At 33.9% G+C, this 16,425-nt stretch overlaps 1 protein-coding gene across 1 annotated transcript in view; it reads right to left on the bottom strand.

The window, feature by feature from the left end:
- Nucleotides 1–16,152, bottom strand: part of LOC129236770 (collagen alpha chain CG42342-like) — a 159,819-nt gene extending 143,667 nt beyond the window's left edge. Inside the window, exons 1-4 of the mRNA XM_054870982.1 lie at nucleotides 16,134–16,152; nucleotides 14,859–14,965; nucleotides 14,635–14,742; nucleotides 14,342–14,410 (exon numbers count right to left, since the gene is read on the bottom strand). Of these exons, the coding sequence (XP_054726957.1) occupies nucleotides 14,342–14,410; nucleotides 14,635–14,742; nucleotides 14,859–14,965; nucleotides 16,134–16,152 (303 nt within the window). The remainder of the gene's footprint in view (nucleotides 1–14,341; nucleotides 14,411–14,634; nucleotides 14,743–14,858; nucleotides 14,966–16,133) is intronic.
- Between the last annotated feature and the right edge of the window lie 273 nt (nucleotides 16,153–16,425).

The following is a 16,425-nucleotide window of genomic DNA, read 5'->3' as shown; positions in this document are numbered from 1 at the left end:
AAAGTTATTAACGTCTTTTCAATATAAACTTGATGATACTTCAATTTTAATATTTCCTCGATTTCCTGCTGTTGGTAATAAAAACTCAAAATGTCTCTTAAACGCTTCTTGGCATAAAACTTTTAAGACCTTTCGTGTAGCGCACAGATGAATACCGTATAATGTGTGAGGTCCTTTCCTCAAAAAATGCATTACGCTCATATGCATACATACATTCATGCGTGTGTACGTATACTCACACTTCAGAGTTTGTAAGCACACACTTTTCTTTTGGCCATTTGCAACATATGTGTAGCCATTTTCCGTCTGAAAGATTTCATAACATTGACTTGCAGATGATGCCACATGTTCAGAAGCGGCTGAAAAAGTAAACATTTACACTCATACTGTATTGTATTTTATTGTATACGCCTTGTAACATATGCGCTTGTGAATTCGTGTGTGAGTTTTTCGGAAATATCCAGTAGGAAAACTTGCGACGATATGGCGAAAAAATTATTATAAAGTGATTTATGTTTTTTACTACAAGTATGTCTATTAGACTTATATAAAGGGTTTTCCAATAACAGGTGTTAGGTGTTAAACAGGAGAGATGATGTAGGATTTTTTATGGCCGGAATTGGATGGCATTGATCTGGAAAACGTTCATTTTCAACAAGACGGCGCTACGTGCCACACAAGCAACGAACCCATTGATCTTTTACGGAAAAGTTTCCGGACCGTGTTATTTCTCGAAGAGGTGATCACAATTGGCCACCGAGATCTTGTGATTTAACACCTTATGACCGTTTTCTTTGGGGCCACGTGAAAGAGAAGTCTACGCCAACAGCCCACGGTCGATTCAAGACCTCAAAGATGGAATTCGTGAGGCTATCGAGGACATAGGACAGCCACTTTGCATTTCGGTTATGGAAAAATTCATGAAAAGGATATTGTCCCGTAAGCGTGGTCGTGGTGCATGAGTTTATTTTCAACTATTAACGGTATACCTTTCTCTTTATAATGAAATAAACATCCGATCATTTATATTAAAAAAAAAATATTTATTTTTGAATATCTAAATAACGCCTCTTATTGGAAAACCCTTCTTTTTTTGCACAAAGTGGCGCAAAATTAATCGTCCCATTTTGTTTTTCAAAAACTTTTTTACTAAATAAAGAAACAAATGATTTTGAGTGATGGACATTTTTATTTTGACCTTTACGCGCTTCACTGCTAGTCTGGTTGAATACTGCAGCTGTCTAGTTCTCATGTGCCAAATATGATTGACATACGATGCCATTTGCAAAATATATAAATAAAATAAATTCCAAATGAATAGCGAGAAAAAAGCAACTAAAAGACTTCTTTGAAGAAATCAAAGTACAATCTAGCCTCTAACTGGCAGCTCTTTTCAATGTGCGCCTCCCTGAATGTTATTTTAAAACAAAATTTTTGGTACAGTTTCGTTAACAAAACAACTCTATTCGGAGGGATCCAGGTCTCAGAGAGTAATTTTACATGGAAAATTTTTATGTGAACGCAAAACTCTTTTAAGCGTATACGGAGCTTAAACATAATGGTCAAAGAGAAAACAAAATCGGACTGAAAATAAAACTGTGGATTATTTAAAACCTGTTTGAGAAACTTTAATTGCAGATATCACATAAATTAAATTTGAAAAAAGTAATTTTGTCATAAAGTAATTTTATCAAAAAAATATTGGGAATTGTTCATTTAAAAAGAGCGTGTTACACATATGTATGTCTAAATTTTTTTTGCTAGAATGGTGGTACAGCTGTCCTTTATAGGGTAGCAGAGTTTGAGCGTGATCTGTCAATTAGCTTGTTTTTGGCATTTGATTCTGTCGGTCAACCACAGGAGTGCTCTGCGATTTTCACTATGGATAAAAATATCGAACAAAGAATTTGTTTTTTGTTTTAAATTTTCTGTTTTGATCGGGATTTCATGTGCTAAATCGTTGAAAATGTTGGAGAAAGCTTATGCCAAGTGTGCTTTGTCAAAAACATGGGTCTACGTGTGGTATAAGGCTTTTGCAGAGGGCCGAGAAGTTGTGGAAGTTTGCCCCGATCTGGTCGCCCATCAACTTCTTCAACGCCGACAAAGTCAAGGAAATGGTGCTGGAACACCATCATTTAAGTTTGAGCGATTAGCTCGTGAACTTAGCATGTCTTACGAATCAATTCGCAACATTTTACATCATCAATTGGGTATGAGACGTGCGTCTGCTCGACTCGTTCCAAGAGAGTTGATTTTCTTTCAAAAAATTCATCCGAAGAAGGCGGCTGAAGACATGCTTGGGCAAGTGAATTCGGACCCAACGTTTATCCAGCGCATCATAAAAGGTGATGACACGTGGGTATATGAGTTTGACATGCAAACCAGTCAACAGGCGACGAAATGGCGCTATACACATGAGCCAAAACCCAAAAAACCACTTCAAAGCCGGTTTTCTTTGATTATCATCGTGTTGTGCACTCGGAATTCGTTCCAAATGGATCTACGGTAAATAAAGAATATTATTTGGAAGTTATGCGACGTTTGAGAGAAATGTGCGTAGGAAACGGTCAAATGTGTGGATAGAAAACTCATAGATCTTGCATCATGATAACGCACCGTCTCATCAGGCTCATATTGTGAACACTGTTTTGAACCAAAACTCGTCAAATATCATCGAAAAATCACCGATGAACAGATTTAGACCCCTGTGTCTTCTTGCTTTTCCCAAAACTTAAATTGCCACTCTGCGGAAGCCGCTTTAAGGCGCTAGAGGCCATTAAGGAGAATTCGCTGAAGATGATCCCTTCAAACGCGTTTATAAGGTGCTTTGATGACTGGACTAATCGTTTGCATATGTGTATTGCTTCGAATGCGGACTATTTTGAAGGCGACAAAATAAATGTTGAAGATTAAGCAATTATTTTGTGTTTTATTAAACAATTCCCCCTACTTTTTTGACAGAATGCATGTGTATACGAGTATATTCTTAACTTTTGATTTTAGCAACCTTTTTCACCATATTTCAACTCGGTGTGACTGTTCTATGACTGCTTTAACACCCAAATATATTCTTTTTAAATTTCATTAAAATTATTTAATAAAAAAAATATTTTAAAGCAATATTTGATGGTTAATTTGTACCACCTTGTATGTTGCTCCATATTAGTAAAAAAAAAAATGGTTTTCAGCCCAAATCAGCTATGAAGTTTATTCATATGCATTAAAAAAAATAAATGTATATATAAAATGATGCTTTACGGTATGTGACGCTTTTCGGATTACAGGGACTATATATGTATATAGTATGACGAGCCTTGAATTATTCTTAGCTCAATTCATAACTCTCCAATTACCAAACCAAAAGTAATTGAAACAGTTTTTCTTTAAGTTAAACTCCTTTTATGTGTAAATTTGATGGCAAAAACTCAATAATTAAGAATTTAACAAAAAAATTTAAACTTAATTTGTTTAACCCTAGAATATCATACTTATTTTTAATACGTTAACATCATACTTCGTCGAATAGACTACAGCAATATTTAAAAGGGTACAAAGGATGTCTCCTGTTTAAAAAAATTGGTTTAAATTTTATTAATAAATTATTTTTAATGTACGTATTTCAATGAAATAACACAAACAAAGTTTAGTTTTTTAATATTATTTATCAAAAAAAAAAACAAAAAAGATTTCACAGCACTATTTCATTTGCCTTATATTTAAAATAGAACAAAAGCAAAACAATAAAAAAATAACAAAAAAATTAAAAATTAATTTATCTTTTTTTTCGTTCTTAAAGCTAACATATTGAATTAGAAAAAAAATATATTTTTGGAATATTCAGACTTTAATTTGTACAAGAGGCACAACGTTGAACTTTGTGCTCCCCACACAGGCTTTAGTTATTGTGGATAAGTATTGAGCACCGGAATAGGCTCGATCAAACAATTCATCTGCTGATGATTCTTAACAGCAGTTAAAACCAATATTCCTATAAGAGATAATATTTCCTGTTGTGAAGTTGGTTTCCTATGCGGTCATCGGTAATGGCAAGTGAAATTGATTCTCGATTAGCTATCTCCACATTTGTCTATCGAACTATTTCGTTGATAATTTCATTAGTTATGAACATATGAAAACACTGTAGAGGGTCTGTGATGTTCTTACGCTGTCGTGTACGTCCTCGTACTTGATGCACGATATTCAATCCATTATGGTGAGACTTAGGTTTTATAATCGACCATTTCTGTATATCTTTTCCACGTTATATCGATTTTGACAACGGCACTATATTTGACTTGCATATTAAAGTGTTCAAAGGCACACCGTCGTCATCTGAATTGATTGGTTCATCTGATGAACAATATTCATCTTCTTCTAACAGCTCATTATCTGATACATTGCTATCCTCAAAATTTTGATCTTGATCATCGTCCAATTCGATTTCGTCATCGCAAATTGCAAGAAATTTTGCAATTTCTTTATCAGTTAATCGTGTACCAGTTGCCATTTTAATCATTAAAGTAAATACTAAAAAACTACAAAAAAAAATAAACGCCATGAAATCACATGCCAAGTCACTAAAAATTACACAAACATCATACTTTGTCGTTTCGACGACGCAAACACCAAAAAACCAGTTATTCTATTTAGAAATTTTTCATTGAAAAATAACTTTTGCAGCTCTCGTGACCTGTGGGTGCGCCTTCCGAACATGTGCTTTGTATGGAAGAAAATTAAAAAAAAAAATCAAGTCGATTTTTTAGTAACTTCAGACTTGCACTTTATTAGACCAAAAGTGAATGCAGTATAAAGCTGCATAATCAGAAGTTTACAAGAAATTCTGATTAAAAAGTTGAAAATTTTCATGTACATTTTTTTAAATTTATTAAATTTTTTGGGAATTTTGTGCAAGGAACTTTGATTTATGAAACTTTTTTCATACAATGAATTATATTTTTTATAAAAAATTTATCCCGAAAAATGCGAATATTGTAAAAAGATGAAGTGACCTCACATAAGTGCTGCCAGCAAGCGGCTTGAAGACCTCGCCCTCAGATTTTGGCTTCCATCACAAACAAGCATGCCTTTCATGGTTCAGAATATTGCAAACATACCAAATAGTAATTTTAAATATAATAATTTCTTTATATACAATGTCAAAATTGAAGTTATTCCAAAATGTTTAAGCTCATATAGAACATACTTTTTAAAATTATTGAGAGACTAAATAAATAGTTCATTGGCAGGTAATGCTCTATAAGTTCCCTGCTTTATGTATAGAGATTGTTTTGCAAACGTATGTACAAGGTGGTGCAAAATTAATCAGCCTATCGGAAGATTTTTAATTCCGTCACTCATACAATATTTCGCACATTTGAACTAGACAGCTGCCGTATACAAAAAGGCAGGGTAATTGTGTTGCTATACAAGTATTTTAAAATAAATACAAGTATTATAAACGTTAATCGTTGTCTTGCATTTATCATTGAAATATTTGAAGATTTGACTTAAAAGCTGTCGTAATTTAAAACCAAATTACGTTAATTTTAAATATTAATTCATCGATACATTGTGCCTCTCTTTGAGCGGTTCCTTAACGGAGTTTCATTGCAGGATATGATAATTTGTATGATTTACTGTTATCGAGTTTATCTGATTAGCAGCTTTTGTAAGCAAGCTCTGAAATTTTGCCTTGAATTTGTCTTGAAATGGATATTTTTGCTCTCTTTCATTCGAAAGCTTGTTTTGCATATTTTTGTCGTGATGAATGATGACTAAAATCATACTCACTTTGGAGAGGAGTATACAAACTAGAAACTCCATCCATACGCACACATAGAAAGATTAAAACGTAAGAATGATCCAATTATTTTCGACCCTGTGGAAATTTTCCCGATAATTAGTTTATTTGTAACCCTGAATATAATGAAAAACAAACTGAAAAAAAAAATTTATAATTTTGACATTTATTCTATCTTGGAATTTCCATGCACCGTCTTTTAAAGTGAAGGTCTATGTGAGATCTATACAGATCAGCCAGATATACCTAACCTAACCTTTCTAAAGTGAAATCTACTCTTTTCTTTTTAATAATTTTATAAATATTTTATTTTTTAATTTTTAGGATAGGTAATCCATTTGAATAAGATTTTTAATATTTTTTAAATTTTTTTTCGAGTAAAATGTATGTACTTTTACAAACTTTTTTTTTTGGACGAGTAGGTAGGCTGACGCTTGGGCAGAACAGTATTTTCCACTTATTTTTCACTGGTATAGAAAACTGAACATAGTCTCAGCAATTAATGGAAAAATGAGAATTATCTAAGGGGTTGTTCTTCAAAAATGAGGACAAAAAACTTTCCCCAAAAAATATTTCTTAATTGTTTTCCCAAAACAAAATTTTTTAAAAATACGTTTTATGGTAATAATTGAAACACATGTTTTTTTTCTATTATATAAAATGATAAAGAGAACCAAGATATTTTACTTTAATGAACTCTATACCAAAATTTTTAATATTATTTTAATTTTAAATTTTGTTTTTCTGTTTACGAAAAAATGTTGCCCTTCCACTGTGTATAGATGATTGAATGTTGGGCTCACTCTTGTGAAAATTTATGTCGTTTGTCTACTCAGAAAAGAGCACAAAACACTGCGATTATGTATCTCTCTTTGTCTGGCTCACGCATTTCTTAATATTAACATTTTAAGTCCGCTGACTTACAAGGCAACCACTTGAGAAAATCAGCCCTTACCTTCGTTCAGTGGGGCATTCCTTGAATCAAACACAAATTTTTCCCCTTGGATTACACTTATATTAGAATCGAGCTCAACAAATGTGGAGGGAAATGAAGTGGCAATATTTTTTGGGGGAAAAAAAATCGCCGTTACAAATAAACAAATTTTCAAAAAAATTTACCACAATGCTCAAAATACTTGGTTACATGGCATGGAATCACTCATGTGTGAAAGCACTTTCTTTTGCTTTCCGCCTGGGCATGTAGCAATGCCTGTGCAAATGCATTTAACATCTGTATCATCGTCAGCATCTCAGTTGTCCAGACACATTTATGCTCATGTAGTGCACCATAAAATTATGCACCTTAATTTCATATTCACGACAACATAAAGACGCGACAAATGTTTATAAAAACTGGAGAAGTAAAACAAATCATACTAATGTAGATGAAGAAACAAAATGGACAAAAAGCACACAGATGTATACTGCAAGAGCATAAAACTAAAAATGCATAGGTGAGTGGACATTAATGGTGCAATGAAAAAAGTGAACTGTATGACAAAGTAAATTTAAATACTTTTAGAAATATGTCGGCGATCTAATGTGTTGATGAAATGAAAATCAGTGGAAATATATAATTTTAGTGGAGAAAGCATTTAACAAGCTTTCCCAGTCGGCTCATGTAAACTGATAAATGGTAGCACATATGGGTTTGTATGTCTGTTGTTTGATGCCATTTAAACGCCGCTTAAGATTGCTAAAAGCCAAATGCGATGGCCACCTGCAAGCAGCGAAATAGTGTTCTTCAAAAGCTAAGTGTTAAAACGTTTGGGATTTTATTCTACGAGGTGTGACTATTAAATAACGAGACTGACGCGACAACCCGTTGTTCAGGTGTGGCAGTGGCTCTCTTTCGAATATAGTTCCTTTCGCTCCCATAAATTATTTTAATTACAGCTGTTTGTACTAGCCAATTTCTACTAATTTGTTTTTTAATTCGCAGGAAAAACTTTAATATGTGCCAATATTCAGGGATTGCAAGTATTCTGCATATTGCCGTTAATTAATCTAAAATTTGGCTATTTATTTTGTCTTTATAAAAATGTAATATTTTAATAATTTCCAATGCATATATTTTATTTCATGTATGTTTTTCTAGGTTTTATAAAACAACAAAAACAACAAAGTGAAAGGAGGTGTGAAAGCACAATTTCGGTCATTAGCTGGATAGATCCTCTTTTGTTCAATATCCATTTAAAGATCATGGTTTAAAATGCTTTATACAAAATAAAGTGTTGAGAAAATGAAGAACTGAGTATGCAGCATTACTATATAAAATCTATATTTTCACGTAAAAATGAGAAAAATATTAAACAAAAAATGCTTGAAAATTGAGTCCTTTGAACTTTCAAATTCTTTATAAAATTAATCGGTGCAAAAGTGAAAAACTGAATAAGCAGCATTACTATATAAAGTCTATAATTTCACTCGCAAATGAAATTCCTCCTGCATAAAAAAAAAAAATTTTGATTTTTGTCGCATTGTTTTAATAAGAAGTAACTGAAAAAATGTTAAACACAGTTCAATGTCAAAACTTCAATAATTTAGAAATTTGTTCTAAAATTTTGTTGTAGAGTAATTTTATTTGCATACAAAATTTCTTCTGGATAGTAAGAAAAGTTGATATTCGTCGCACTGTTCTAATAAGAAGTAACTGAAAATATTTTTCAAAAATTTTGAGATTTATTCTAGAATTTTACTGTAGAGTTTTTTTTTAAGTGGAAGATATTTCTGTTTTACATTTTTATAATTATTCTATACTACAAGTATCAAATTTATTTAAAAGAAAATATTGGAAAAGAAATTTTTTTTATCCAATATTTTGCTTTGTCAATTTTTAAAAATTACTCAGTCGTCAGATTTTTGTCTCTCTAAGCTGAAATTATCGCTGCAAGTTTCACAATAGGTAGCAAATCAGTGCGAAATATCGCTATAGCGAAGCGCTAGCATATAAAGCGACTTTCAAAAGTGCGAATAATTCCTAGTTGGTTATTTTTTGGAAGGCAGATGCACAATTTTACTCAATAGAAAAAAGCGTTTCAGTTATTCAAACTTATTATGAAAATGATCTATCTTTAAGAACAAAATATACAAAATTCGTGATTTTTTTGTGGAATTAATTGTCCGAATGAGTCGACAATTCAAAGGCTGGTGAAAAATCTCAACATCTGCTGAGAATAGGAAAAGTCTTGCTAAACAACATCGATATCACAATGTTTTCAACAATTAGGCATACATGAATGAACAGTTTCACAGACTTTAACTGTCATTTCATGGTGGACATTTAAATAATGTAATGTTTTCACATATGAGCCTTATGTTGAATAAAGATAGTGAAATCTGAAAGAACCTAAATTTTTACATGTTTTATTTTAAAGCAACATATAGGCGCGTCTTTTGAGAGCCACTTTATAATTTTATATTACACGCTTTGCGAATCGATCGCTACGAGCGTTTGTTGTACTTATACTTGTATGTTAGAAGTTCTCACGTTTTAACAAAAACAACTCGCATAAATTTTTGTAATTAAACTTACATAAATTTATTGAAAAGGTTAATACTAATACACTTATACATATGTATGATCTTGTAACGAGTGTTATCTGCGCCTTATTCGCCAGATCGAACCCTGTGCGACTTCCAACTGTTTGCTAAAGTGAAATCATTATATGAGTGCATTGAAGCTGTAAGACAGAAAGCGGCATACGTCCTAAAAGAGCCGATGATAGGTCGATGATATCGTAACAAATGACGAATCTGGAATCTATGCGTACGAAGCGAAAACAAAACAGGAATTTACACTATGTGTATTCAATGATGAGCTTAATCAATCCATAGTTGTTTGCGGAAGAAGCCCTTCTCTGAGAGCGAATATTCATATGGAGTGTTGCAGGGGTGGAGGAGGAATGCATATGGAAAATAACACTAAATAAATATATATGAAATCAGAATAAAATCGTTTGCAATGCCAGTTTGGTTACTTAGTAGCCACACCTTGTATTAAGTGGGAGCCTCAAAGTGGTCCAATAAGCTTTTCCTTTCACACATTAACATGATATGTTAAAATGTATAAAAAAGTAGTTGTAACTTAAAGTATTCAATGTTTATAAAAGATTAACATTTACGAGTTTGTATGAATGTGCATTCCTGTCTAACAAAGTGCACTATGGCGTTCAACTGTGAGGTTGTAAATTTTCAGATGCATTTACATACTAATGAAAGTGATGTTTCAAATGGCTTGTTTTATAGGTTTTATCACGTTTACTAATGTTAATGTTTGGTTTATATCAACTTCGGTAATTTATTTTACATTATAATGGGTGTTTCTGTTTGAAAGAAAAAACTTCGGATATTGGACAAACCAGTTGGCCAGGTGAACATATGTAAGAATGTGATTGATATTTCATTCCCGTAATTACAGCAACATTAAATAATGCAGACATTTAACACATCTTTTAAGAAGGTCGCCTTTGCAACACTACGTGGGATGAACTGTAATTCGATATTTTTATCGAAGAGTTTGGTATTTTTTAGCACTAACTTACATATAACGTTTTCACATAAGAGTTTTACTTGTTTTCGTTTTTATTGAGCTGAAATATTCATCTCGCTCAAAAGCTCGAATGAACTCGAGAAAATTTTCGTACGATGATTTACTACGATTTTCGACGTAGATTATCGAGATAGGGATGCATTGATCAAATTACTTTGCCCTGTGGCGTTGAAGCACCATAACTTCTGCTCAAATATGAACGAGACGGTATCAATAAAGCGGTCCGCGGATGACATATGGCAAAAATAAATTTTTTGTTTTTTGGTAGGACTGTTATAAGCTTACATGTCAAATTTCAGCGCGATATGTCACATAGTTTGTTTTCTGTGCTACTGTAAACAAGTCAAGCTCGAGTGTGTTCTTCGAATTCTCTTTTATGACTTCAGTTGTCTCAAAATGTTTTCCACGGAGCGGCAACTTGAGCTTGGGAAACAGGAAAAAGTCACATGGAGCCATATCAGGCGAATACGGTGCTTGCGGAACGATGTTAACATTATTTTTGTTCAAATAATCGCGAACAAGACGTGATGTGTGAGCTGGTGCATTATCGTGATGCAAGATCCTGACTTGTTGTCCCACAATTCCTTCCTTTTAAGACAAATGTTCTCGCGCAAACGCTTGAAAACGTCTAAATAATATTCAGCGTTAACCGATTTGGCGATTTGTGCGATTTTCAAGCACAATTTCCTTTACTTTTCCGATGTTTTCGTCGTTTACTGATGTTGCTGGACGACGTTCATGAGGCAAGTTTTCAACCGATGTGCGGCCCTCTTTGAACGATTTGTACCACTGGAAAACACGTGCACGCGATAGAGCAGAGTCCCCATAGGTTGTCTGCAACATTTTTAAGGCGTCTGAAGCCGAAATTTTGTTGGAATAACAAAATTTCAAACAAATTCTTTATTCAACTTGAATTTCCATCGTTAAATTCGAAGAACACACCCGAGCTTGACTTGTTTACAGTAGCACAGAAAACAAACTATGTGACATATCGCGCTGAAATTTGACATGTAAGCTTATAACAGTCCTACCAAAAAACAAAAAATTTATTTTTGCCATATGTCATCCGCGGACCGTTTTATTGATACCGTCTCGTTCATATTTGAGCAGAAGGTATTTAGCCACTGTGAAACGCTGGTACAACGAGTTGCAACGTAGCCGTCGATTCTTGCAAAACTAATTTCAGGAACGCCGTCCAAAGTCGATTGTTTTGTCAGAAACAATAGATGCTGTGCGTCAACTGATAACACAAGATTGTCACTTGTCTTATCGGGACTTAGAAGCATCTTTGGATATTAGTGTGATCAGCATACATTCAATATTGCATAAACATCTGGTCGTCAAGAAGATTTGTTCTCGTTGAATAACGATAATTGATAATTTCCTAAAAAAATGACTTTTATCGATTGGTGTAAAGAAATGTTGACGAAATTCAGTCGCGGTGGCTCAGAGCAGGTCGATGACGAATCTGAAATCTATGCGTACGAACAGGAAACAAACCAGGAATCGACAGTACTCGTATGTGTGTTCCATGATGAGCTTAATCAAACCATAGTTGTTTGCGGAAGAAGCACTTCAAAGCAAATGGTCAGCTGTTATGGAAAATCTGCTCATATCGCAACTATATTGGCACAGAAACTTCAAACAGTCAATTATGAGTGGTACACAATCATTTGTTTACCAGAAGTTTTCGGAAAATTAAGGAAAACCAACCGCCGAAGACGAATCGTGCTTCACTAAGACAATGCGAGCTCTTGCGTAGCGGCACACAAGAGAGTTTCTGAACACTCAAAAGATCGAAAACATGGATTATCCGCTTTATAGTCCTGATTTGGCATCTCGTGACTTCTTTTCGTTCCCGAACATTAAAAATAAAATGCAAGTTTAGCATTTTTTCGACGCCTGAAACAACTCCTTTTGGAGGTATCATTTTAGAGTGGCAAAAGTGCTTTGAAAATTTGTTCAACGGAAGGTGGACGTGCATTGACATCTAAGGAGAATATTTTGAAAAACCATTAAGCCGTTTTCATTATTATTTTATTGTGTTTGCATTATTGAGCGCAAACTATAAAAGGCATCTCTCGAAAGTGACATCGTCTTTGTAAGCAAGCGAGTAAATGGCTGAATACACCTTTTTACGTAGTAATAAAATATTTAGACGTTGACAGAAAAATATGAAATTTTCTAAATTTATGATGCTAACAAAAGATGAGACGAACTGTAGGTACCTCATCGGTATTAACTTGTCTAGAAGTAAGTAGGAGTACGACATTGAATAGGCTATACTTTATAATAGAACTTAGAGAGTGGGATTGAGAAACGTTTTGTTTCGCGGGATCATCAGCTTGCGTAAGAACGGTAAATTGGCCACATAACCAGACAATGTAAGTCTAAGCTGACAAGCTATTCCAGCTCACATCTATTCAGCACAAGATTCTCATAATGAGAAAATGCAGATGCGCGTAGCATTGGCCAATTACATTGACTGTAATCTTACAAAATATTAGTATGCGGTTTTGGCCGAAAATTCCTTGAACTAAAGAGTTATTGACGAGTTTGACAGTGAGTTTTAACGACCGATTTGTTTCTAATTTAATTTTAATAATTTTTTGTTTGAAAATATATATCATTATCCTATAAAAACCATACAAATTCAAAGCTTTGTGCGATTTTTCAGAAAAAAATAAAAAAATTAAATAATAAAAATGCCGGTATTCGGTAGTAATAGGTAGATATTCGTCATATGGAAAAAATATACTTGTACAAGCTCAATATGACAAAAAAAAAAAAAAAAATTGCGCAAAATTAATCCGATATTTGAGCCACTTCAAACTTGCACATTTTTATATCAGAATTCAATTGGCTATAAAAGTGCATTCCTGCATTTTCTTTAAAAAATTCCGACTAAAGGTTTGAAATTTTTGTGTAAAATTTGTTGAATATTTTTTTAATCTGAACAAAGTTTGTAACTTGGATTTATATGGTTTTCGTAGGAGAGTGAATTATATTCTCATGAAGAAATACTCAAATTAAATAAGAAAAAAAATTTTCAAAATTTTTAAATAAGCCCGATTGCTATATTTATTTAACACAGTGTAATATATTATATAATATGTTAATAGGCACAACCACTTAATTGGAAATATGCGGTGTATATTCAAAAATTCCATTTGTAGAAGAACATTAAGACGCACGCCACCAATTGGTGGACGATGTCAGTCCACGTCCCAAAACGAGTGTAAGCGGCAATTATATAATATATATTTTTAAGCTATGCAATATTGAGCAGCGAAAAATTGCTCTGCTATGCACAAGGTCTCTCTGTAGGCGGTAATCTACATAAGACACCTATTTCTTGTCAGACACATACTAAATGTACATTCTAATAAAATATGTATGTACTACTGATGGAAAACATAACATGCAAAAAGCATAGACCTGTAAAAAAAACTTTAAAAACGGAATTTCATATTTCACACACAAGAAATAGTAAACAATTTTTCACAGCCAAAAAATAATTTTTTAACTGAAAAAATAAAGGTTTTTATATTCATCAATCGAACAGGCGTTATTGCTGTGAAACCATTTGTGGTTAACAGTGAAATGTTAAATACCAATTTCCAGTCTAATAACATGCTACAGCCACTACCATAGATACCTATGCATATGTAACGCTAACAATACTCAAGGCTACTGTTAACGCCAACTATACCAACAGTAATAAAAACTACAATAAAAAGTTATTATCAACGAAATAAAAAAAGGTTTAACCAACTAAGAAAATAAAACAAAAACTTACAACAAACACAACGATACAATAAAATGCCGACAAAAATATTTAAATTTGCCATTACAAAGTGAAACCACACAGAAATTGGCTGCGGTTAGTGAGCCCATAAGCCAGCCAATGTGAGTGAAAAAGTACAACAAAGTAAAACAAGAAAAACTAACAACAACTATGGCAAAAAGTAGTGAGTATGTTGTAGTACCTTGACAGCAACAATTTCTGCATAGCCTAAAGTGCCGCCATGTAGGGTGGTAACCGATCGTTTCAAACCCTAAAAACGAGTTATTTTAATTTATTATTAAAGTAAGTTGTTGGGAAAAGGCAATGCAAAAACTTTTGAAATTAAATTACGGTTATTTGTAGCGCACATTTTTCATTAGCTCTGCCTTTTTTAGTATAAGTACAATAGAAGCGCGTGTGCTCGCTAAATTCAAATTATTTGCAATACAACAAATACATGAATAATTCAAACAGCCATTGGTGGCTGCCACTCACCTTCACAGTTTGAAAGACATCAATGCCCGGATGGCCAACATCACCCTTTTGACCTTTATCGCCCGGCCTGCCCGCAGCACCCTTCTCGCCAGTCACGCCGTTGATGCCCTATTATGAGAAAGAAAACAAAACAAATAAATAGTTGATGTATGCGCTAAAAGGTAATATAGATTGAGAATACAACTGATTTTTGTGTTTTTTTTTTGTTTTGTTTTGGTACTTACCGGATCGCCTTTTTCGCCTGGATCACCTTTCTTGCCACGCTTCCCCCGTTTGCCCGGTGGGCCTGGTGGTCCAGGTGGTCCTGCAAAATATGAACAAAAAAAAAATGCTATGTATTATGTATGTGGTAAAAAGTGAAGAGAAATTTATTATTATTGCCACAAAATTGCAATTTCAATTTAAACTTTAGAAGATTAAGTAGATATACGAAACGGTAACACCCAAAATCACAAGGACACGCATGAATCGGTGGCAACTGCTCTATGCTTCCAAATGCGCATTTCCGCCATTATGGCATCGTCAATGGCGCTTAAAGAGATGTCGCACCAAACTGAGCACGCGAGATGGGGTAGGGGCCGAGAAGTGTGGCAGGATGGACCGCTTATTGTGCGGCAATCGACTGCCTGCTGTGCGGTACTCATTAAACTTCTATTGAAACCTCAAAAAGTGTAGTGGCAGCCAAGTAACCGACGCGTGACACGTGCGGCGGCGTGAGGCATGCGAAAAACGAGAAAACTTTAATGTAATTGCAGTTGCACTTAATTTCGCAGTGACTTTATTCATTACGTGGCTCCACCATCATCATCATCATCAGCATCGTCATCCCAAACAAAAACACAAAAGTGCGCACAGAAGCCAAATTCCCCTGCCGTTGTCGCTGCGTAGCAAAGTGAAAGTGTAATAAAAAAGTACTCTAGCTTTCGCTGAAGTTGCAATAATGCTCCGCCCCCTTTAACGCCTATTTGCCTATTCGTGGCTATCGTTAGTCAGCAGTAGCCGACTTTCGTAATTACTTGCCGCACTTTTTAGTATATTTGAGAGGGGGATGGGCGCGGTAAAGTACTGGAAAACCTGCTAGCAATTGCTATCCGCGCTTTACCACACGCACACACACCCTTATACATATATTGAAACCTATTGCATCCTGCGAAAATTTTATGCTTAGAATTCGGTACACAGCAGTGTTGCCAAATTTCGCAAATGTAGTAGATAACTGTTGCTATAACATTAATTGATTTCGTATATTGTAAACATAATTTTAGTTATAGTTATACTCTAATTTTTGCGGTTTTTTAACATTTTACGAGCTCTATGGCACTTTTTTAACAGTGAATTTGCGTTCGCCAGACTCCTCAGAAGTTTTAAGCCGTTATGGTTTATCACAATCTCAGCCTCTCAAAATCATTATTCTTATAAAAATCCGATATTTGGCGATGCGTCCGAAACACTTTGAGCTGCGCTGAGTTTGCAACAAGTACACGTTTATAAGTGCATACCTTCGTTGTCCCTAAACATTATTTTATTGGGTTGGCAACTAAGTTGCAACTAATTATGGGGTTTTTTTTAGAAAATCAAAGACAATTTTTTCATGGAACTAAATATTTTTTTTTTTTAATGTATTGCCCATTGTGATCAATGACCTTTTGCCATCTTTCAGGCAGCATCACAATCTCACATTCATTAATCTTCTAGTTTTTATTAGCAAAAATCTGAATCAGGTACGATTTGGCATCATCATCATTATTGAAATTTTTACCATTCAAGGAGTTTTGTAAAGATCGAAACAAA

The sequence above is a fragment of the Anastrepha obliqua genome, chromosome 1 (genome assembly GCF_027943255.1).
Source record: "Anastrepha obliqua isolate idAnaObli1 chromosome 1, idAnaObli1_1.0, whole genome shotgun sequence".
Taxonomy (NCBI): domain Eukaryota; kingdom Metazoa; phylum Arthropoda; class Insecta; order Diptera; family Tephritidae; genus Anastrepha; species Anastrepha obliqua.
The sequence above is the reverse complement of the archived record's forward strand: the minus strand, read 5'-3'. Positions and strand labels throughout refer to the sequence as shown.